Below are 25,815 nucleotides of genomic sequence, written 5' to 3' on the forward strand. Positions count from 1 at the left end.
CATTTTCCCACACAAGCCATAGGAGACTCTGAACCCGAGCACCAAGTTGTAAGCAGCCGAAGGAGCGCATCCCTCGGGCCAGCCCCCACTCTTCCCTGTGCGGCCACTCTGTGATGGGCTGTGTGTCGGCAGTGCTGGGTGGAGCAGAGATGTGGGACAGGCTGGTCCCTCCGCCCACCCAGAGTCACTGAGAGAAGGAATGGGCGATGTTTCGGGTCAAGACCATTCTTCATACCTGAATGGTCTCAGCCGATGAAATGAGACAACTCACACCAAAGATGTACAGAAAATGCTGGAGTGACTCAGTGGGACAGGCAGCATCTATGGAGAGAAGGAATGGGTGGGGTTACCTGTCATGACCCTTCACACTCAGTCTTCTGGCCTGAAGAATGATCTCGACCCGAAACATCACCCATTCCTTCTCTCCAGAGATGCTGCCTGTTCCGCTGAGTTACTCCAGCTTTTTGTGTCCATCTTCAGTTAAAACAGATAACAGATTATCTGGTGTTTTGACGCTGGGAGCTTGTGTGCGTTACGCTGGCAACCAGACGGTATTACTGTGTTTAAACAATAATTAAAACATGCTTCTTGTTGTCAAGGGGGGGGAGGAGGAGATAAAATTGTTCGTTTTCATGCACACTTGTCATCGGCCCGCCAGGGAATTTGTATTCCCCCCCCCCATGTTTTAAAAGCAATTTACTATGGCTGCCAATGCACCGAGCCGTCTGTCCCCAAGGCCAGGGTGGGGGGTGAATCACTCGGTGTGGGTGTCAGTGGGTGAATCACCCCGTGTGTGGGTCATGGTCCGGGGTCGGGGGGGTGAATCAACCTGGTGTGGGGATTGCGGTCCAATGGTGATGCATTGCGGTTAGTGACTCTGGGTGGGCAGAGGAACCAGCCTGTCCCACACTCTGCTCCACCCGGTGCTGCCGACACACAGCCCGCCACAGTGCGGCCGCAAGGGGGAGACGAGGCTGTGGGCGGCCGAGGGTTGTGCTCCTTCGGCCGCTTACAACTTGGTGCTCAGGTTCGGAGTGCCCAGTCACCTATGGCTTGTGTGGGAAAATTACCCCCACCCTCCCGTCTCCATTGGCCAGTGATGTGACGGACGCGGGGGTCTGGACCAATCGCTGACAAGTCCCCCCCCCCCGGCGACGTTATGTCTGTTACTTGAGTAAGCCATTTAGAACCAAAGGTCTTAGAGCAGAGCTCTGATCTAAGATCTTTGTTTAGAACGGAGATGAGGAAACACATTTTCTCACAGAGAGTGGTGATTCTGTGGAGGCCGGTTCTCTGGATGCTTTCAAGAGAGAGCTAGATAGGGCTCTTAAAAATAGCAGTCAGGGGATATGGAGATAAGGCAGGAACGGGGTACTGATTGGGGATGATCAGCCATGATCACATTAAATGGCGGTGCTGGCTCGAAGGGCCGAATGGCCTACTCCTGCACCTATTGTCTATAGAATTTTCAGCAGAGCGTCCATTCGGTGAGTTGGGTCGTAGGCGACGCAGCCTTTCGGTGAGTTGGCGTTTCAGTTTTGTACGTTTTGGTTATTTGGTGTTTCGGCTTAGTTTCCGTTCGGTTATTTGGCATCCACTTCTTTGCTTCGGCTTCTCGTCCTTTGACACCACGTTCGGGTACCCACTCACACATATCATCTGTCCATTTTCTGCAGAAATGCTGCCTGTTCTGCTGAGTTACTCCAACATTTTCTGTTTATCTTCGGAACAAAACAGCATCTGCAATTCCTTTTTATTACATTATATCAAGATCCCTACTAGTTTGGCTGTAGACTTCTGGTATACAAAATATTCCGCATAATGACACACTCAATGCCTTATGTATGTTTGCCAAATGTCAGGCTTTTCATGCTGTTCTACAAGTATTTGACAATGAATGCCCTGTCTTCTCTGTGTTGCTGCAACATAATATTAAATGTTATGGTCACTGATCAACTGAATCGGAGTACAAAGCCATCTATTCTGCAGTATTTCACACAGGCTATTTGGAATCCCTGGAGAGAAGTTTGAGTCCGTGGTGTTAATTCAGCCATTTCTTAGTTACAATCCTGATATACTTTGAGGTAAAATCAGTATTCAAAGTTAGCTTTCGGAAATGTCTTTAAAATGTTATTACGTTCAGTCAACTTTGCCAAATTTCAGATTCCTGGGATAGATTCGGAATCTTGAGATTCCAAAGGATTTTCCTCCAATAGCAACAATGATTGTCATTTGTGCAGTCCCTTTAAATCATCAGTACCTTGTTGGGCACCCAGCAATGTGTTCCCAGAAACAAAAGAATCAGTGAAGTGGTACTGGTGATAACAGGGATCATTATGACATAATGAATGCAGAGATGCAATACAGGTCTCAACACTCTCCATAGTTGCACTCAGCTGTACGAGGAACCAGTGGCTCAGCCTCCACTGGCACTCAGTTCAGTTCAGTTTAGTTTATTGTCACGTATACTGAGGTACAATGAAAAGCTTTTTGTTGTGTGATACCCAGTCAGTAGAAAGACAATACATGATTACAATTAATCCATTACATGGTATAGATACGTGATAAGGGAATAACGTTTAGTGCAAGGTAAACCCATCAAAGTCTGATCAAGGATAGTCCGAGGGGCAACAAGGAGGTAGATAGTAGTTCAGCACTGCTCTCTGGTTGTGGTAGGATGGTTCAGTTGCCCATTAGCAGCTGGGAAGAAACTGTCCCTAAATCTGGTGGTGTGCGTTTTCACACTCCTTCCATAGTGATCTCATGGCCGAATGTCTCTATGTGCAGTGAGCCACAGCGGCAATGTGGATTGCCTGTCCTCTGAGGCCTGGCATTGGATGGGCTGAGGCGAGCGGAACAGCCATTCACTGTGGAAGTGCAGGGCTCAAGGAAACATCACGACTGGAGCAGTGAGTGTGGGCCACCACTAGACTCTGACAGCGGCTGCTTCCATGTGGTGACACTGACCGACCCAGATTCTCTCACCACCTCCTGTTGAATGTGTGCTCTCTGCTCCTGGCTTAGTTTGGCTGCTCACATCTTTTGCGTCCAGAGACGCCTACATGGTATGAGGATGAAAGGCGGCAACTGGATGTTGAATTTGTTACTATAGGGCAATCTCTAGCTTGGGTAGAGTTGTGCAGCCAAGCAAAGGGAGGGGGTGTAAGCATCTGCATCACATCCAACAAAATGCCAACACTTGCCATTTTGTCAATACATCACACAGCCACTGTTAATTCCCACGAATGCCTGCTATCACTGTGCGGACCAGGATATCTGCTTGAGCCCTACATTCCAAGCTGGTTACCAAGCTCACGGAACTGGGTTTCTGCGCATCCCTCTACAATTGGATCCTCGACTTCCTCATCCACAGACCACAGTCTGTTCGAATTGGCGGAAACACTTCATCCTCAGTAACAATTAGTACGGGAGCACCTCAAGGCTGCGTGCTCAGCCCCCTGCTTCACTCACTCTATACCCATGACTGCATAGCTGGACATGGTGCAAACTCCATATCAAGTTCGCTGATGACACCACTGGTGTTGGACAAATCACAGATGGGGAAGAGTCAGAGTATAGATCGACCGACTGACCAAATGATGCCAGCACAACAAACTGGCTCTCAACATCAGTAAGACCAAGGAACTGATTGTGGACTTTGGTAGGGGAAGGATGAGGACCCACAATCCTGTTCACATCAATGGGACATGGGTGGAGAGGGTCAAAACTTTCAAATTCCTGGGCGTGCATATTTCCAAAGATCTTTCCTGGACCCAGCACACCGATGCAATTATAAAGAAGGCACATCTTCCTGTGAAGATTACGGAGATTTGGCATGTCGAAGAGGATTCTCCTAAACCTCTACAGGTGCACGGTAGAGAGCATTCTGACTGGTTTCATCGTGGCCTGGTTCGGCAACTTGAACATCCAGGAGCGGAAAAGACGACAAAACGTTATGACCACTGCCCAGTCCGTCACCAGCTTTGACCTCCCTATCATCGAAAGGATCTATCGTAGTCGCTGCCTCAAAAAGGCAGCCAAAATCATCAAAGACCACACCATCCTGGCACTCATTTCACCATTGCCATCAGGAAGAAGGTACAGGAACCTGAAAACTGTAAGGTTCAGGAACAGCTTCTTCCCTACAGCCATCAGGCTATTAAACACAACAATGAATAAGCTCTGAGCTCTGAACTGCAAAATACTAATATTATTGCACTATATTTGTTATTTGTTGAACTTTTTTTTATTTTCTCTTCCCCTGTAATGTATTATGTTGATATATTCTGTTGTGCTGCAGGAAGTAAGATATTCATTGTCCCATCCGGGACATATGACAATAAAACACTCTTGACTCATTGCCAAGCTTCCACATCACTTGCCCCGGCCCTCTATTGAATGCATGGATAAGTTGGGCCGAAGGGCATGTTTCTGTTCTATCTGCCTCAATAACTCTGGTGGTAACAAACCATGGATGGGGGTTTCAGACAAGCAGAAGCAAGGGCAGACTTGGTGAATGCTGCAGAGGTAGAGCTAATTTGTTGTTGTGATGGCATTGGATGTGGTATGAAGCTTTTCAAGGTCAAATACGGAACCAAGGTAACAAGATCTGGTCCAATGTTTCAAAGTCACTTGCTAGGCAGACAGATAGCACTAATAGCCAAGGAATGGAAGTTGTGATGGAGACAAAGATGAGACAGAGAAGAAATTCAAGAAAGATTTCAAGAAACATTTTAAACCGGCAGGTGGGCTGATAGAGTTGGGTGCCATCAGACTACAGATGGAAATTGATACTGGCAATTCAGATGTGGCTCAGAAACAGCATGTGAATGAGAAAAGAAGGGATTAAGGATTTGTTCATTCTTCAGATCACAGTATTATATGTTTGTATACACTTTACATGACAATTTACCTAGGTCATACTAATTTATGTTGCTTAAATTGTTTGTCAGCCAACGCACAAAAGGGACAGAACATGCTGCCATTCAACAGAAGAAAAGATAACGTTTATTTACTGCCTGTCAGATGAAGCAGCTGGAGAATTTTATTGTTAATTGATTTAAATGGCATAAATATTTCATTGGACTTCCAACATCAGATGTTCCTTCAAGTTGGCAAACCTTCGAGTTCCTAACTCATCACATGAAAGTATTTCTAAATCGTATGAAGATGTCTGTGCCATTTAGTTGATTTCATTATGGTTTGCAAATCTAGCCTTAAAAGGAATGTTGAAATAAGGACTAAAGGTTAGAATTTTAATTGCAGACATCGGCATGTTTCCTTTTACCAATGGAATTTGTAATTGCATTAGGGAATTATGGGTATGATGTGGCCTTGAAGTTAAAATTCTGTTATGTGTCTGTTTCTAAGATAATGGAGCTTTTAAAATGGTGCTTTAATTCAGTTGTAATAGGAGATTGTTCAGTGTTTCATCCTGTCTGTATCAAAATTGTAACTTTTGAATTACATTTTCATTTAGGCACAGTTTAATTCAGTGACTTCAAGTTTGAGAGCTAGTTTTTTTGGATTTGATTCTCCTGCACAGAGGTTTTGTTGGAAAAGAGGAATTTGTAAATTTTTGATTCTCGAGATTGACCTTAAAAACACACACAAAATATTAAGGCAATGTGAAAGCATTAATTTACTGGGACATGTTTGAAATGTTGCCAGTGTGAATGAGTGCAGAGAAGTTAACCCTTTCAACTCTTTCCTTCTGCAGGAGATTAAATTGGGAAACGAGCATAAATTTTGACAAAAACTGCCTATCCAACGAGAGGGAGAGGGAGAGGGAGAGGGAGAGGGAGAGGGAGAGGGAGAGAGAGAAATGATCATTGAGAATTACTATGTCCAGTAATCTACATTTTGGGATTTCCCTTTTTCTTTAATGGACTACAAGAGAATTACAGTAAATGAGCACTCTTCAATAGAGGCATTAACCCGTTCCCCGGTCCTCATGTCTTTTAACACTATAAAACAGTGGAGAAACATTAATTGAGGACCTTGCCCATCTCCTATGGCACAACACAGAGTTGACCGCTTTGATACCTTTGATCTTATTCTCCCTCTGGTTACCCTTTTTCCCTAATGTACTTATAAAAGATCTCTCCTGGTCCCAGCACACCGATGCAATTATAAAGAAAGCACATCAGCGCCTCTACTTCCTGAGAAGATTACGGAGAGTCGGTATGGCAAGGAGGACTCTCTCTGACTTCTACAGGTGCACAATAGAGAGCAGGTTGACCGGTGGCATCGTGGCTTGGTTCGGCAACTTGAGCGTCCAAAAGCGGAAAAGGCTGCAAAAAGTTGTAAACATCGCCCAGGCCATCACCGGCTCTGGCCTCCCTATCATACAAAAAGGCTGCAAACATCATCAAGGACCCACACCATCCTGGCCACACACTCATCTCTCCGCTGCCACCCGGTAGAAGGTACAGGAGTCTGAAATCTGCAACATCCAGGTTCAGGAACAGCTTCTTCCCCACAGCCATCAGACTATTGAACACAACTTTAAACAAACTCTGAACTATAACAGCCTATTGCACTTTATCTGTTTATTTATGTGTCTATGGTATATAGACACACTGATCTGTTCTGTATTTATGCCTACAATATTCAGTTGTGCTGCAGCAAGCAAGAATTTCATTGACCTATCTGGGACACATGACAGAGAAACATTGAAACATAGAATTGTTCAAGAAGGAACTGCAGATGCTGGAAAATCGAAGGTACACAAAAATGCTGGAGAAACTCAGCGGGTGCAGCAGCATCTATGGAGCGAAGGAAATAGGTGACGTTTCGGGCCGAAACCCTTCTTCAGACTGATGGGGGGGTGGGGGGGAGAAGGAAGGAAAAAGGGAGGAGGAGGAGCCCGAGGGCGGGGGGATGGGAGGATGGGAGGAGACAGCTCGAGGGTTCAGGAAGGGGAGGAGACAGCAAGGGCTAGCAAAATTGGGAGAATTCAATGTTCAGGCCATCTGGACGCAAGGTCCCCAGGCGGAATATGAGGTGCTGTTCCTCCAATTTCCGGTGTTGCTCACTCTGGCAATGGAGGAGACCCAGGACAGAGAGGTCGGATTGGGAATGGGAGGGGGAGTTGAAGTGCTGAGCCACCGGGAGTTCAGGTAGGTTATTGCGGACTGAGCGGAGGTGTTCGGCGAAACGATTGCCCAACCTCCGCTTAGTCTCACCGATGTAAATCAGCTGACATCTAGAGCAGCGGATGCAGTAGATGAGGTTGGAGGAGATACAGGTGAACCTTTGTCGCACCTGGAACGACTGCTTGGGTCCTTGAATGGAGTCGAGGGGGGATGTGAAGGGACAGGTGTTGCATTTCTTGCGGTTGCAACGGAAAGTACGCGGGGAGGGGGTGGTACGGGAGGGAAGGGAAGAATTGACAAGGGAGTTGCGGAGGGAGCGGTCTTTGCAGAAGGCAGACATGGCGGGAGATGGGAAGATGTGGCGAGTGGTGGGGTCACGTTGGAGGTGGCGGAAATGGCAGAGGATTATTTGTTGTATTTGCCGGCTGGTGGGGTGAAAGGTGAGGACTAGGGGGACTCTGCCCTTGTTGCGAGCGCGGGGATGGGGAGAGAGGGCAGTGTTGCGGGGTATGGAAGAGACCCTGGTGCGAGCTTCATCTATGGTGGAGGAGGGGAATCCCCGTTCCCTGAAGAGCGAGGACATTTCCGATGCCCTGGTGTGGAATCGGAATCTATAGAAACATAGAAACTTGGTGCAGGAGTAGGCCATTCAGCCCTTCGAGCCTGCACCGCCATTCAATATGATCATGGCTGATCATCCAACTCAGTATCCCGTACCTGCCTTCTCTCCATACCCCCTGATCCCTTTAGCCACAAGGGCCACATCTAACTCCCTCTTAAATATAGCCAATGAACTGGCCTCAACTACCTTCTGTGGCAGAGAATTCCAGAGATTCACCACTCTCTGTGTGAAAAATGTTTTTCTCATCTCGGTCCTAAAAGATTTCCCCCTTATCCTTAAACTGTGACCCCTTGTTCTGGACTTCCCCAACATCAGGAACAATCTTCCTGCATCTAGCCTGTCCAACACCTTAAGAATTTTGTAAGTTTCTATAAGATCCCCCCTCAATCTTTTAAATTCTAACGAGTACAAGCCGAGTCTATCCAGTCTTTCTTCATATGAAAGTTCTGACATACCAGGAATCAGTCTGGTGAACCTTCTCTGTACTCCCTCTATGGCAAGAATGTCTTTCCTCAGATTAGGAGACCAAAACTGTACGCAATATTCCAGGTGTGGTCTCACCAAGACCCTGTACAACTGCGGTAGAACCTCCCTGCTCCTATACTCAAATCCTTTTGCTATGAATGCTAACATACCATTCGCTTTCTTCACTGCCTGCTGCACCTGCATGCCTACTTTCAATGACTGGTGTACCATGACACCCAGGTCTCGTTGCATCTCCCCTTTTCCTAATCGGCCACCATTCAGATAATAGTCTACTTTCCTGTTTTTGCCACCAAAGTGGATAACCTCACATTTATCCACATTATACTGCATCTGCCATGCATTTACCCACTCACCCAACCTATCCAAGTCACCTTGCAGCCTCCTAGCATCCTCATCACAGCTAACACCGCCCCCAGCTTCGTGCCATCCGCAAACTTGGAGATGTTGTATTCAATTCCCTCATCCAGATCATTAATATATATTGTAAATAGCTGGGGTCCCAGCACTGAGCCTTGCGGTACCCCACTAGTCACTGCCTGCCATTCTGAAAAGGACCCATTTACTCCTACTCTTTGCTTCCTGTCTGCCAGCCAGTTCTCTATCCACATCAATACTGAATGACAATAAACTCTCTTGACTCTTGACTTGGGATTATCCTTATTATTACCTGCCAGAGCAATCTCCTGCCCCTTTTTTGCCCTCAAATGTGGTGGTGAAGAGAAAGGATCGCCAACAACACCATCTGGCAGACTCCATTGAAAGGCACTGTGTGGTACAGAAATGTAGATGGACTGAACCCTTGACACTATGCCAGCACCTGGAGGGAGATCAGGAAGCTGTCTTCAGAGGCTACATCCACACCAAGGTACCTGGTGGAGACTAGTCTGTCAAATTTGGAACAGCCCTACGTTACTGAACGGGGGATATGGAAAATATTATGTCATCACCTGAGGAACTCTGTTCGTATAAGATGGAATATCATGCCAGATAAATCAGCCGAGCATCTGTTTTACATCATGTTACCCTTTTATAACAGAGGAAGTGTGGATTGGTTATATTCAGACAGGAACAGAATGGACATGGGGTGCAACAAATAGAATAATAAATGACTTGAACAAATGTTAAGTGCCCTTTGGGGTGCCCAATTCTCGTTTTCCAGAACATATGGTACAAAGAAAATATGGATTTAGTTGAATAATAACATAAATTTGAGGAGGGAATCAGGAATGTAGGAAAGAAATAAGGGAGATTCTGAAGCAAAACTGTTCCAAATGTGGAATTGGGGAATGAATGTCAACGTCCATCCAGGGATCAGAATCCTTTCACGTTTTGGTTGTGGTACAAGTTATATTGGTGCTGTGTTTGGGATTTGCCACCTATGTGCTTCTGCAGATGTAAATGCAATTACAGTATTTTAGTGGTATTTAAATACTGAGGCACCCCAACCTATCATGGCAGGTGCTTCGGTGTAGCTCAGATTTAGCAGTGGCTTCCATAAGCAGGTTAGCTGAGCGCCAGAAATGGTGATCTTTGCTAGCCTTTATGGTTGGCTTACATATCATATTGTAAAAACAGAAAACTAAGATCAAGTATATTTTTGCCCACAAAAGTTGGGCTTGGTTCGAATAGCTGAGCATATCCTACAAATAAGAAATAAACAGCTCTTTGATATGATCTCTTAAATGATAACTGGAGCTCAAAGGATTGTAGCAGTCTTTGGAGCAACCCAATGGCAATTAAGTGCTTGGGTTTGCATATGGACACATAGGGCAACACGGAACTTGAATAATATAGTTAGAATTAATGGTGAAAGTCATGTTTTCTCAGAATGCACAGATCTCTGAAGAGAGAGTAATCGTTAATCATTAATTATTAAATCAAAAGAGTGCCTTGTATTATGAGACCACTCAAATACTGATCAGAGACCGGGGTTTCCTAAACACATAGTAAGTGATTCAGAAGTAGCTGTTCATGTGTCTTCTACACATTGATGGAAGTGCTGTATATCATCTCCAAAGCTGTCAAATAAATACCATATTTTGTACAATGGGATATTTTCCTGTACAAAAGACAACAATGAATAAGGAATATAGAAACAAGGAACTGCAGATGCTGATATACACAAAAGGACAAGTGTTGTTGGAGTAACTTAGTGGTTCAAAAAGCATCCCCGGAGACCAGAAACCTCAGCAATCAGTACCCGGACGTGGCACCAACAGACAAGAAGCCGAAGCAAAGAAGTCGAAGCCAAAAAAACGAATGGAAACGAGACCGAAACGCCAATGAACCGAAAGAGTCCGAAGACGAAATGCCTACTAACCGAGAGGATGGGATGCCTAAAAGCCAACGAACCGAAAAGCTGCATCGCCTAAAAGCAAACTTTCCGAATGGCCGCTCTGTCGAAAGACCACCTGCCTGAAAGGCGGCATCGCCCACAAGCCAAAGGACCAACTGCCGCTTAACAGAAAAGTCTAATAACGGACTTGGCGTTGCCGGGGGGCGGGACGTCAGCGATTGGTCCAGACCCCCCCCGTCCATCACATCACTGTGAAGGCAGGAACATTGTCCCAAACCTCCGCTCCACCCGACCCGCAGCCCGCGGAGGGTGGCCGTGGAATCGACTGAAACGCCACCCATTACTTCTCTCCAGAGATGCTGCCTGTTTTGTGCGTGGGAATCATCCTGGTGTGGAGGTTGGGGTCCGATGGCGGTGCATCGAGGTCACCGCGGGTGGAGATGGAGGAGAGAGAGAAGGGGGAGAGAAGGGGAGAGAGAAGGGAGCGAGAGAAAGGGGAGAGAGAGAGGGGGAGAGAGAGAAGGGAGAGAGAGAGAAGAGGGGAGAGAGAAGGGGGTGACGGGAGCGTGGGGTTCATTTTCCCACACAAGCCATAGGTGGCTGGGCAATCTGAACCCAAGCACAAAGTTGAAAGCGGCCGAAGGTGTACAACCCCCACTCTCCCACGGCCACCCTCCGCGGGCTGCGGGTCGGGTGGAGCGGAGGTTTGGGACAATGTTCATGCCTTCACAGTGATGTGATGGACGCGGGGGTCTGGACCAATCGCAGCCAAGTCCCGCCACCCGGCAACGTCATGTCCGTTATTGGACTTTTCTGTTGAGCGGCAGTCGGTCCTTTGGCCTGTAGGCGACGCCGCCTTTCAGTAAGTGCCGTTTCGACAGAGCGGCCATTCGGTAAGTTTGTTTATAGGCAACGCAGGTTTTCGGTTAGTTGGCTTTTAGGCATCCCGCCCTTTCAGTTAGTTTGCATTTAGGCGTCCCATCCTTTCGGTTAGTAGGCGTTTCGTCTTCGGACTCTTTCGGTTTATTGCCGTTTCGGCCTCGTTTCCATTCAGTTCTTTGGCTTCGACTTCTTTGCTTCGGCCTCTCGTCCATCGGCGCTACGTCCGCACATGCAGCAATCCATGTTCTCCAGAGATGCTTCCAGACCTACTGAGTTACTCCAGCAGTTTGTGTCCACTTGAATAAAGAAGCTTTTGTTTTTTCCCAAAACAGATTCTATTAGTTCATAACATCTTCTTTTACTGCTAAGGATTATTTCAACTTTCTCTCTTTGAGATTCAGGGACAGTCTGTTATTTACAACCAAAGACTTTTACAGCTGCAAGTGCTGAAATATAATGGGTTTGCTTCCACGAGACAACTCAAAAGCACATTCACATAATTTCAGCACTAATTTCCAAATACGTCTTTCCAACTTCATCAGTGCAGTTAAAGAACACAAAGCCTTTGAGGTCGTAAGGAAACATTTCTCACTCATCCAAAAAGAGATTAACATGTGCCAGGAACTCTAAAGAAGGAATTGTATTCTTATTGGTATTTTAATTACTCAAAAAAATGAAGTGCGTTTTGGAATATTATCATTTATTCCTTCACAGGATGGAAGAGTTGCTTCCAAGACCAACATTTGATTGCCAAGCTTGTGCTACTACTGAAGCATGCTGGCACACTTTAGGTGTCATTTAAGAATAAGCCACAATCATGATCCTGGAGCCACATTGACGCCTGACCCACTAAGGATGCCAATGTTTCCTTTCTTGAAGGGACATTAGTGTTTATAACAGTGCATTAGTTTCATGGTTATCATTGCAGTTACTGATTTTTATTCCAGATTTAAAAAAAGTGAATTAACCAAATTTAAGTTACTCAGTAGTGATGAGATTTGAAATTGTACTATAGGATCTTTACTAAACCTCTCTGGGATCTAGCCAGACAAATTAAACAGTAACCGTTGCATTTAGGAAATCGTTTATTTAAGCTTGTGGAGTTTTTGTTTTCATTTTGATGAAATATGAAGCTGAGGCCACATCTTCTCTCACAGATGAATGTGAACGATTCTACTGCAGTATTTCAGAGTGGAGAAATTCCTCCTGGCATCCTGGACAACTTTCATCAATTAAGCTGCATCATTAGAATGAATTATCTCGCTAGTTTGTGGGATTTTACCATGTGAACACTGATTGATGGTTCTCCTCACTAACGCAGTGACTACAACTCAAAAGTAACCCCATGGCTGTAGAATATTTTAGCATAACCTGATAGGAATCCAAAAACATATTTAGGGTTGTGGGTGAAATATCAATCAAGTATGCCTCTGTGTTCTAGTGTATGTCATAGAAAATAGGTACAGGAGGAGGCCATTTGTCCCTTTGAGCCTGCACTACCATACATTGTGATCATGGCTGATCATTCATTGTGATCATGGCTGGTCAAGCTGCTTGAGTGTTATTGGAACTGCATTTATTCAAGAAACTGAATAGTATTCTTTTGGACCCACTGACACATATTTTGCCGTTGGTAGAAAGGCTTCAGGGTGTGAGGAGTTGAGCCATTGCTATAACATACACAGCATCTGATCTGTTCTTGTTACTACAATATAGATGTAGTTGGTCCAGTTGGGTTTCTAGACAATGGTAACGCTATTGTTATGGGGGAACTCAATGATGGTAACGCATATAAATATCAAGGCTAGATGGTTGGCCCATTCTTATTGGAGATCAGGGTGACACCATGGCACAGCGGTGGAGCTGTTGCCCCCTAGCTCCAGAGACCCGGGTTCGATCATAACCTCGAGTGCCCTCTGTGTGAAGTTTGTATGTTCTCACTGTGACGCCGTGCATTTCGTCCAGATGCACTGGTTTCCTCCCACATTCCAAAGATGCACAAGATTGTAGGTTAATCAGCTTCTGTAAATTGCACCAAGTATATAGGAAGCGAAAATGGGATAAAATATAACTAGTGTAAGGGTGATCGATGGTCAGCGTGGACTCGGTGCGCCAAATGTCCTGTTTCCATGCTGTATCTCTAAACTAAACTAAACCAAACTAAAAATCTCATTGCCAGGTACTGAAGTGATGCCAATGCTGCTTGTAGTTCTCAGCCCATGCCTGCCTGTTGTTGCTGCAATCAGGCATGAACTGCTTCATTTGCTGAAGAGTTGCGAATGGAATTGAACATTGTAGAATCATCAGAAAAAAATCGCGCCTCTAAATTCATAGTGGTAGAGCTGCACCTCCAACAATTTCAATAACCTTCCTTTGTGCATAGTGAAACTCCAACCATGAGTCTGTTTTCTGGCCTATCACAACATTGGACTATAGCCTCTTTGACAGCACAAAATGCTGGAGTAACACAGCGGGTCAGGCAAACATGCCTGACCCGCTGAGTTACTCCAGCATTTTGTGACTATCTTCGGTGTAAACCAGCATCTGCAGTTCCTTCCTGCACACTCCTTGACAGCACATCTGGTCAACTGTTGCTTTGAAAGACAGAGAATTTAAGAGAATTACTGGAGTCAACTGCTGAAAAATGGCTACAAGCAACGGAGCAGTTAAAAATCAGAATCCATAAGAACTCAGAAATGGAAATATCTGATAAGGCTATAGGGCTCTTGGAAATGACAAAGATAGGGAAGGCCAAGCTCATCATAGGATTTGGAAATCCATTTTTATCTTTAATGTTTATAGTATTTTCTAATTCAAACTCTGAAAGGAATGTTGTGGCATACACACTGCATTTACACTTTCATCCGAGTAATATTTCTAACACATGGAATTTGATTTATAACTGCAGCTCTATATGATTGCTTATGGAAGTGCACAAATGCAATTACTGTGAATGTCATGAAAGCTTTGAGCTACTTTAATGGAATAGTGGAAAAGTATTCAAAACTGGACAAGGGACAGCCTGTACTAGTTGATGCCAAACCATACACAACGGAAACAACAGATCTTTTTCAACGTGATGCCTCTTTCATTGCACTTTCAAATTTAGTTTAAAGGCAGAATGACTGTCAACAAAACATTACAAGTCTGAATCATACCTTCCATACTGAATGCTTCAAACTGTAGAATTGTAAACTGATGACTGGCACCATTGATCAAGTATTCACAGTTTAGGTTTGGATCATAGTGATCTGGGTAGTTCGGTGACATAATACGTCCAGTAGAAGAAGTAAAATTGGCCCCACATCCTACAACAAAGTAGAACACATCTGGAGTTAATATAATATATCTTCATATGTTCAAATCAGAACTTTTTAAATTCAGGTTATATGTTGCAATTTCCAATGAAATCTTTGTGTGGACACAAACATCTCAATGTTCTTGTTATTCCAGGGTGGTAGACCTCCCTGAAGTTTGCATTCAGTGATGCTAGTGTTGGGTGTTGCCAAGACAAGATCTCTTTCTGCAGTAAAGGTGATGTGAACAACTCAATGGCCAGTAACATAGAACAGCACAATGGTTCCCATTGAGTCATTTTGGACAGAACAGCCCCTTTGGGCTATGCCAAACATGAAGTATCTATCTATACTAATCCAAGCAATTTCTCCAACTCACTCGAAAGTTGAAGAGTTGCTGAGATTGGGAAGATTTCATTGCTGCTATTGCATCATGTCAAACACGATAAGCATGGCGTCTCTTTGCATGCTGGTCACAGAAGATGGTCTGCCATCATCGAACACATTCGCTCTACTCTTTTAAATCTCTCTCCACCTGCAAATCTCGACAGATGCCCTCTAGAAAGCTTACTGCCGGGTTGCATCACAGCTCAAGCCAAGACCGCTAGAAATTGCAAAGAATTGTGAATGTAGCCTAGTCCATCACACAGACTAGACTCCCACGGTTGACTCCATCTGAACCTCATGCTATCTCATAAAAGAAGCCAATATAATCAAAGATGTCCCACCCCTTTGCTTCTTTTCTCTGCTCCCATCGGACAGAAGATACAGAAGCTTGAAAACGAGCACGATCAGACTCAGGAATAGTTTCTTCCCCTTATATCCTGATATAACGGTTCATCCATAAGTTAAGATACTGTCAAATTGGCCTCGACCCAACTACCCACTGCAGACATTGTACTTTGTCTCTGGATCTGGTGCTGAGAACTATATCTTGCACTCTGCATGTTTCCCATTGTTCTACTTATTGTACGAGTTTGGCTTGATTGTATTTGTGTATAGTGTTAACTAATCGGATTTGATAGCAGGCAAAACAACATTTTCCACTATACTTCAGTATACTTGACAATAATAAACCTAAATGTTAAGACTATTAAATAAGTTCATAAGTTATAGGAGGAGAATTAGGTCATTTGGCCCATCAAGTCTACTCTGCCATTCAATCATAGCTGATCTGTCTTTCCCTATCAACCCCATTCTCCTGCTTCCCCCCCATAACTCCTGTCACCCTTACCAATCAAGATTTGCTGGCAAGATCAGGGTTCTCAATATTTTTTTTTTAAAACAGCTAATAATAATCAGCATTGCTTGGGATCCTCTGCATGCAAACCAGAATATATTTCCCCAAACTGCTTCAAAAATACTGACTTACGGTTGGTGAAAGATGCGGAGAAGCCAGTTCCGGTGCTGCCTTTAGACTGAAACCGGACTGACACAACATTAGTTGGTGCAATGACAGGGCTAGGAGGAGCAGTGTTTCCACAAAGAGTAGCCAACAAGCTTTCATCAGTTTCTGAAATTCCACCCCAGATCTGTGGAAATAGAAGGAAAATAATTATTTCAGTTTAAATAATGTATTTATTTTCTTTTGACGCGGAGTATCTCCGATATGTAGAATGTGATCCAGTAGCAAGCTTGCTGTTTAATTTAGTTTAGTTTTTAGTTTAGTTTAGTGATACAGTGTGAAAACTGGCTCTTCTGCCCAGTTGAATGGTGCGATGATGCAATTCCCTCATCACAGCTACCCGTTGCTTCACCATGAGGAAATTAACCATATGACAGGGGCCTTCATAATAGAAAGAACCATGTGTCCAGGTTTCTTGTAAACACAGTGGTCCAAATGACTTCTTACAAAAACAAAGGTAAATGATAACATGAGAAATGAATCATTTTTATCATGAGAGAAAGTATTTCAGGTCTTTTTGGTGTTTTTTTCTAGATTTCTTTCTGTCTGCTTAGTTCAGGAGAAATTTAGGTCAGGCAGTACATGCCAGCAAAATCTACCTCTTCCAAATGATCAGATTTTAAATAAAAACAAGCTTTGGTCACAGCACAAAATAACTTAGTATTTTAGTGGAGGTAACTACTCATAAACTTTCCTTAAGTTGCTCTCTCACCTTCAAGATCTATGAAGTTAAATATCAGGGTTTAAAAAATTGTCTGATGGCACTAGAAAAACAATGTTAGTCATAGAGTGTGATACAGTGTGGAAACAGGCCCTTCGGTCCAACTTGCCCACACCGGCCAACATGTCCCAGCAACACTAGTCCCATATTGATCCTCAATAGATAACATAATAAACAAAAAAAGTTAAATATATTAAAAAACCCCAATGTTCGTGCAACTACAGGGCCTGTCCCACTTGGGCGATTTTCAGCGGACTGCCGGCGACTGTCAAGCTCGCGGCACTCGCTGAAAAACCGGGAACTTGAACGGCGAGTGTCAGATTGGGACACACACACACACACACACAAACACATCGCAAAGGCGAGGGCCAGAGAAAGCAGGGGAGCGCTGTCTGAAATTCACACGGTGCAAAGCCAAGGTGATACAGACACACACTGCAATAAACAGGAAAGTTCGGCTAGCACAGTGTACTGTACATCCTTTAAAAGAGGGGGGGAGGGGGGGAAGGGGGGAGAAGTGGGGGGTGAGGGTGGGGGGGAGAAGGGGGGGGTGGGAGAAGGAGTGGAGACACTTTTAAGAAGCCAGACAACTTTTAATAAGCCAGAGATACACAGCTGTGAAGTTTGGCGGGCATTTAACATCACCGGTCAGTTCTCCTTGGTTCTGAAAACTCATGCTTACTTTTTTTTTCCCCAATGAGCCAATGAAAATGCCGAGTCAGCAAAGGCGATTAACTAAAACTACCTACGACTACCTCGACTACCCATAACTACATGGCGACCCCATTACAACTGCACCTAATTCAACAGGATTATCGATTTTCTCCATGGCGACCAATTTTGGGTTATTGGACCAGTTTTTCAATATGTTGAAAAATTTGTGGCGACCATACTGAGGCCGCGACTAGTTCCCAGAATGCGGGAACTCCTCGCAACCATGAAGGAGACTCACCAGAGACCACCAGCGAACATGTGGCTACCATGTGGCGATCTTGAGGCGAGCGCAGAGTCTCTTGCACTTGCCTAAAAAGTCGCCTATGTGGGACAGGCCCTTAACACAGTTTTTCAGTTATTAGTTCATAGTTTCATTGGTGTTTCTCGTGTTCAGGAGCCTGATGGAAAGAAGCTATTCTTGAAATTGGAGGTCACGATTTTCTGACTCTAATACTTTCTTCCTGATGGCAGGAGTGAAATGAGAAGATGGCCAGCTTGATAATGCTGGCTGCCTTTTTGAAACAGTGGCCCGATGGCTTAGATGGTCAGGAGATCAGTAACCATGATGGACCGGGCAATGTCCACCACTTTTTGTAATCTCCTTCATTCTTGGGCATTCGAGTTACCGAACCAGGCTGTGATGTAATTAATTTTGTTCTCTACCGTACACCTGTAGAAGTTCAAGAGATTATTCGTCTAAGGAAGTAGAGGCATTGGCAGATTTTCTTTATAATTGCATCAATATGCAGGGCCCAGGACAGATCTTAGAGATATGCAAACTGAGCAGTTTGAAGTTGTTGACATTCTCCACCACCGTTGATAAAGACGGGTTCGTGGAATGCCAAGAAACAATTCCAGAACAAGGTAGAGGCTCAATTCAATCAAACAGGTACCAGGCAACTATGGCAGGGCGTGAACACCATCATAGACAAAATCTGGTGCATCTCCACTGGATGATCTTAATGCCTTTCAAGTCTATTGTGAATAGACAAAAAAGTTCCGCAAACGCACATTCCCCCATCTTCTGTTTGCTCTGTCCCATGGTGGCACAAATAAGATCTGCTTTTATTAGAGTACGCTTTTGGAAAATGGATGGACCAGATAGTGTCTATGGACAGGTTCTGAAATCAGGAGCTCCTTGAATGTAATAGAACATTCAAAGGCACTTGTAATAATAATAATCAATTGTGTTGATTCTTTTCATTTAAATCTAATTATTTTACAAATACTTATTCATCCCTTTTTAGAAGCATTAGTTTTTACAATTCATAACAATCGGATCAGCCCTGATCTTTTAAAATGATGAAGCAGGCCTGAGAAGCTGAGTGTCCTACAGCCTGCTCCAAATCATTTGTATGCATGTCCACTTTCCAAACAGGAGTTTGTACCCAATGTGAAAAGACTGCGCTCACAAGGAAGCCTTTGTGGATCATCCCATTGTCCGTAATCTGATGCAACATGGCATGAACTTAAATAACAAGACTAAATCACAAGTCAAAAAAAATTAATGCCCGCTGTAATTATAGCAAGCTAAGCTATCAAACTATTTTCTTCATAGGAACTCACAATAGGAAGGGAGGACAAAGAGTGATGTTCAATTCCAAAACAGAAGTCTGGAATCAGGTCACAGAGGGTTAAACAGTGCGAACCTTTGCTTGCGAACCTTGAAATTGAACTTTGGCTCTCAATGAATCAAGAGAATGATCTCCCCATGAACCACGTAGTTTTATGTCAGTGAAGTAATATTCTGTTCCCATGGCTAGACACAACTTGCGTTGACCCATGAAATACGCTTGTTTTTTTTAAATGTCCATTGAACCCCGCGAAATAAACTTAGCTTTGTAGATCTGTCTTTGTGACAGATACTGAAACAATATCAATATCTTCAAAATTAATAAAAAGCAGATTTAATAATGTTTGTCTTTTCTTGTAGAGAGCACTGCCAATAGCATTGGATTCATATCTTGTTCAAAATATCATTAACCAAATTTATCCTCTTTGGACGAGACATGAGAGGCTTTCTCACTGATTGGAGGCCTTTGCTCTACCCTTAATTTGACTTTATTAGAATTTATCTTGCACTAAACGTTATACCCTTTATCCTGTATCTGTACACTATGGACGGCTTGATTGTAATCATGTGTAGCTTTTCTGCTGACTGGATAACATGCAACAGAAAGGGTTGTCATTGTACCTCTAAACTAAACTAAGCTAAACATATTAAAGGTAGGGTCTCAACCTGAAACTTCACCTAATCCTTTTCTCCAGGTATGCTGCCTCACCTGCTGAGTTACTCCAGCATTTTGTGTCTATCTTCGGTGTAAGCTAACATCTGCAGATCCTTCCACATATTAAAGGTACTGTGATGATGAAGATAAATGGCATCTGATCCAAGCTTTCTTTGATTCTCATTAGTTTGGTTTAGTTTTTAGTTTAGTGACACAGGCCCCTCGACTCACTGAGTCTGCGCCGACCAGCGGTCCCCACACACTTACACTATCCTTCAAACACTCGGGACAATTTACAATCATTACTGAGGCCAATTAGCCTACAAGCCTGTGTGTCTTTGGAGTATGGAAGGAAACAGGCGCATCCGGAGAAAACCCACATGGTCACGGAGGGAACGTACAAACTCTGTACAGACAACACCCGGAGTCAGGATTGAATTCGGGTCTCTGGTGCTGTAAGGTAGCAACTCTACCGCTGTACCACCATGCCACCCCTGTTAACTCAGTTCCATGTATTTTACAAAGCAGCACAGGCATTTCAAGAAATTATAAACATATGTTATGATTGGCAAAGTCAATGCAAAATATCGTGTATATTAAAGAACCCTGATGAAGAAGTGAAGATGCATCAATCTCAGATTTCCTCTTTTGAGAACATAGAAGAATAGAGAACAGAAACAGGCCCGTTAGCCCACAAAATCTCTTTTGGCATCATGCCTCAGGCTATATGTATTACCATTTCAATGAATGACACATAGAATAGTCTCGTGATTCAACTGTATAATCAGAACTTCCTTTGTTTAATATACAACTTAACAAAGTTAGGGATGTATGACTAAGAAATTTGAGCAACTCCACATTTTTTCAACACATTTCTTTACAAGCTTTTTTTGCATCTGGATGATGCATTATCCACTTCACATATCAACTACTAAATAGAAGTTTATTGTCAGTCACAAGTTGTAGAGTTACAAATCCAATTCCAAGCATGAATTTATGAAATATATAATAGACATTTTTATTATGGAAGCTAATTTATTCAACTAATTCCATTCATGTGGGATTAAAATGGTGTAAAATAATTATTTGCGCGTGCATTTAAAATACATGTGCATGTATGTAAATTAATAAAAATGTATGTGTGTCAAAAACAAAAGAACGAAAAAAAGAAATAAAGTAAAAACTCACAGTGTGGTTTATGAAGCAAAGAGTAGGGATTAACGGGTCCTTTACAGAATGCCAGGCAGTGACTAATGGGGTGCCACAAGGCTCGGTGCTGGGACCCCAGTTATTTAAAATATATATTAATGATTTAGGTGAGGGAATTAAATGTGACATCTCCAAGTTTGCAGATGACATAAAGCTGAGTGGCAGTGTGAGCTGCGATGAGGATGCTATGATGCTGCAGGGTTACTTGGATAGGTTGGGTGAGTGGGCAGATGCATGGCAGATGCAGTATAATGTGTATAAATGTGAGGTTATCCACTTTGGTGGCAAGAACAGGAAGGCAGATTATTATCTGAATGGTTTCCGATTAGGAAAAGGGGTGCAACAAGACCTGTGTGTGCTTGTACATCAGTCACTGAAAGTAAGCATGCAGGTAAAGCAGGCAGTGAAGAAAGCTAATGGCATGTTGGCCTTCATTGTGAGAGGATTTGAGTTTACGAGTAAGGAGGTCCTACTGCAGTTGTACAGGGCCCTGGTGAGACCTGGAGTATTGTGTGTAAATTTAATCTTAATTTGAGGAAGGACATTATTGCTATTGAGGGAGTGCAGCGCGGGTTCACCAGATTAATTCCCGGCATGGCGGGACTGACGTATGATGAAAGAATGGGTCGACTAGGCTTGAATTCATTGGAAATTAGAAGGATGAGAGGATATGTTATAGAAACATATAACATTCCAAAGGATTGGTCAGGCTAGATGCAGGAAAAATGTTTCCAATGTTGGGGTAGTCTAGAACCAGGGATCACAGTTTAAGAATCAGGGGTAGGCCATTTAGGACTGGAATTAGGAAAAACCACTTCATGCAGAGAGTTGTGAATCTGTGTAATTCTCTGCCACAGAAGGCAGTGGAGGCCAATTCACTGGATGTTTTCAAGAGAGAGTTAGATTTAGCTCTTCGGGCTAAAGGAATCAAGAGATATGGGGGAAGAGCAGTAAGGGGGAATGATTTTAGATGATCTGCCATGATCATATTGAATGGCGGTGCTGGTTCGAAGGGTCGAATGGCCTACTCATTCACCAATTTTTCTATGTTTCTATGACACGTCTTTCTGTAACCTGTAAATCAGTCAGTAATGTTCTTGTTTTAAAAAAAAGATGCTCCATATCTAGGAGAGACCTACATTTCCAAATAAACTTACTGCCACTCATTTTAGGACAACAAAAGTTTGTATGGTCACCCATTCCTTCTGTCCAGAGATGTTGCCTGTCCCGCTGAGTTACTCCAGCATTTTGTGTCTATTAAAAAGATGGGTTTGATGATTTATGTTTCATAATTTCTCCAATGCATTTATGTTAATCATTTTGTGATTGACTAACTTTACAACCATCTCCAAAATAAATGTCTTAAGATTGTGAGTGAGGATTGTTTTGTATTTATTATGGATGAATTATTAAAAGATATCCCCAGAAATAAGGCCTCAATTACACTCATGTTGCTTAATTGGGCAGGACATGTTAGGCTCTGTCGGAAGTAAATATTACCATGTAGTCAGAGAATAGGCATCAAGAATGTGCACTAAACCCCCTTGAAGAAATGCATTATCTCCACTCATTATCCATGACTTGTCAAAGTGGAGAAACACACCTTTCCAGGGCATTCCAGGGCTTTCTACCAAACTTCCAGGGCATGCATTGTGTGCTTGCTAAAGCCCTGCGTAAGTGGCAAAAGTAGCACAGCACCTTACAAACTACCCACTCGCCCACAGTGTCACCCATCCTCTGCCCCATCTGTGGCAAAGTCTGCAAATCACTAATCTCATCAGTCATGTGTAGGAAGGAACTGCAGACGCTGGTTTAAACCGAAGATAGACACAAATTGTTGGAGTAACTCAGCATCTCTGGAGAGGAGTGGGTGATGTTTCAGGTCAAAACCCAAAGAAGAAGAGTAGAATTTCCAGGCTGAAGAAGCGTCTCGACCCGAAACGTCACCCATTCCTTCTCACCCGAGGTGCTGCCTGTCCCGCGGAGTTAATCCAGTATTTTGTGTCAGGAGTTTCAACCATGTGACATTGGACGCAACCCTACCCATTTTCACTCAGTTTGTTGACTGTCCCACCAGGGATATGAAAACATTGGACCTGCTGTATGCCAATGAAGAGCCGTACAGCTCCATAGCACTTCCGCCACTGGGAAGATGCGAACACAACCTGGTTCACCTCCTACCCAGGTATAAGCCAATGGTCCAGAGGCTGCCTGTGACCACAAGGTCAGTGGGGAGGTGATCACAGGAGGCCTATGACACTCTACAGGACTGTTTTACGATCAAAGACTGAGACGCACACTGTAGTCCTCATGGAGAAGACATTGATGGAATTACGGACTGTGTTATCAGCTACATAAAGTTCTGTGTGGATAACATTGAAGGTGACATAAAGGCCCTTCTCAACCAGAAGAAGAGGGCCTTCAGGAATGGTAGGTACACAAAAATGCTGGAGAAACTCAGTGGGTGCAGCAGCATCTATGGAGCGAAGGAAATAGGTAACGTTTCAGGCCGAAACACTTCTTCAGACTGATAGGGGGTGGCGGGGAGAAGGAAGGAAAAAGGAGGAGGAGGAGCCCGATGGCTGGGGGATGGGAGGAGACAGCTCGAGGGCTAAGGAAGGGGAGGAGACAGCAAGGGCTAACAAAATTGGGAGAATTCAATGTTCATGCCCGCCGGATGCAGGCTCCCCAAGCGGTATATGAGGTGCTGTTCCTCCAATTTCCGGTGTTGCTCACTCTGGCAATGGAGGAGACCCAGGACAGAGAGGTCGGATTGGGAATGGGAGGGGGAGTTGAAGTGCTGAGCCACCGGGAGGTCAGGTAGGTTCTTGCGGACCGAGCGGAGGTGTTCGGCGAAACGATCGCCCAACCGCCGCTTAGTCTCACCGATGCAGTTCAGCTGACATCTAGAGCAGCGGATGCAGTAGATGAGGTTGGAGGAGATACAGGTGAACCTCTGTCGCACCTGGAACGACTGCTTGGGTCCTTGAATGGAGTCGAGGGGGGAGGTAAAGGGACAGGTGTTGCATTTCATGTTGTAACGGAAAGTGCCCGGGGAGGGTGTGGTATGGGAGGGAAGGGAAGAATTGACAAGGGAGTTGCGGAGGGAGCGGTCTTTGCGGAAGGCAGACATTGGGGGAGATGGGAAGATGTGGCGAGTGGTGGGGTCACGTTGGAGGTGGCGGAAATGATGTAGGATTATTTGTTGTATGTGACGGCTGGTGGGGTGAAAGGTGAGGACTAGTGGGACTCTGCCCTTGTTGCGAGTGCGGGGATGGGGGGAGAGAGCAGTGTTGCGGGGTATGGAAGAGACCCTGGTGCGAGCCTCATCTATGGTGGAGGAGGGGAATCCCCGTTCCCTGAAGAATGAGGACATTTCAGATGCCCTGGTGTGGAACGCCTCATCCTGGGAGCAGATGCGGCGTATGCGGAGGAATTGGGAGTGGGGGATGGAGTCCTTACAGGAGGCAGGGTGGGAAGAAGTGTAGTCCAGATAGCCATGAGAGTCAGTAGGTTTATAGTGGATGTCAGTCAGAAGTCTATCACCTGCGATGTAGATAGTGAGGTCAAGGAATGGTAGGGAAGTGTCGGAAATAGTCCAGGTGTATTGGAGTGCCTACACATACACATCCTTACCTTCAGGAATGGTGACAGGAAGGAGGTGAAACGGGTGCAGAAAGACTGAAGACGAGACTGAGACTGGGCAAGGATGACTACAGGAGGAACCTGGAGCTGAAACGTCAGCAAAACAACATGAGGGATGTGTGGAGTGGTATAAAGAGCATTACAGAAGACCAGTGGCCTGGGGAGGGAAAGCAATCAGGACTGGGCCAACGAGCTAAACCTGTTTTTTAATAGATTTGATGGTGGGGCCTCTGCCCACCCTCCCCCCTGCTCCCCGACAGACTACCCCCCTCGATCGCCCTAGTCCACTTCCTCTGCCCTGTTGCGCCTGACCATCAAGGCTGAGCTGGTTATGAAGGAGCTGAGCAGACTCCGCCCAGGCAAGCCACGGATCTCGATGGTGTCAGCCAGGGTACTCAAGGCATGTGCCAGCCAGTTGTACAGAGTACTCCAGCATATCTTCAACCTGAGCCTGTGCGTAGAGAGGTTTCCTGCGATGTGGAAGACATCCTGCCTGGTTCCTGTATCAAAGAGAACGCGTCCCAGCTCCTCCAATGACTACAGACTGGTGGCACTGACTTCACATATCATGAAGTCCTTGGAGAGGCTGGTGCTCACTCAGTTGTGACCCCTGATTGAACCCTACCTGGAACCCCTGCAGTTCGCTTACCAAACAAAGATGGGGGTTGAGGATGCCATCATCCACCTGCTCCATTGTTCCTATGCTCACCTGGATAAGCCGGGAAGCATTGTGGGTCATGTTTTTTTACTTCTCCAGTGCTTTTAACACCATCCGGCCGGCACTGCTAAGGAGCAAACTGACAAAGATGCGGGCGGATGCTCCATTGGTGTCCTGGGTCACCAACGACCTGACTGGACGACCACAATATGTCAGGCTACAGAGTTGTGTCTCAGACATGGTGGTGAGCAACACATGGGCCTCGCAGGGCGCGGTCGTCTCTCCCTTCCTGTTTACCATCTACACCTCGGACTTCAGGTATAACTCCGTCTCCTGCCACCTGCAGAAGTTTACAGATAACTCTGCAATTCTGAGCTGCATTAGTGAAGGGAGGGACGCTGAATACAGAGGCGTAGTCAACGACTTCGTTGAGTGGTGAGGGCTGAATCACCTGCAGCTCAATACTGACAAGACTAAGGAGTTTGTGGTGGACTTTAGGAGGAGAAGAACACCCCTGTCCACTGCCTCCATCAATGGTGTGCATGTGCAGTTTACC

At 44.7% G+C, this 25,815-nt stretch overlaps 1 protein-coding gene across 1 annotated transcript in view; it reads right to left on the minus strand.

Annotated features, from left to right (window-relative positions):
• Positions 1–25,815, minus strand: part of cubn (cubilin) — a 209,237-nt gene that overhangs the window by 13,285 nt on the left and 170,137 nt on the right. Inside the window, exons 40-41 of the mRNA XM_033039905.1 lie at positions 16,052–16,211; positions 14,542–14,691 (exon numbers count right to left, since the gene is read on the minus strand). Coding sequence (XP_032895796.1) covers positions 14,542–14,691; positions 16,052–16,211 — 310 coding nt within the window. The remainder of the gene's footprint in view (positions 1–14,541; positions 14,692–16,051; positions 16,212–25,815) is intronic.

The sequence above is a fragment of the Amblyraja radiata genome, chromosome 2 (assembly GCF_010909765.2).
Source record: "Amblyraja radiata isolate CabotCenter1 chromosome 2, sAmbRad1.1.pri, whole genome shotgun sequence".
Classification (NCBI taxonomy): domain Eukaryota; kingdom Metazoa; phylum Chordata; class Chondrichthyes; order Rajiformes; family Rajidae; genus Amblyraja; species Amblyraja radiata.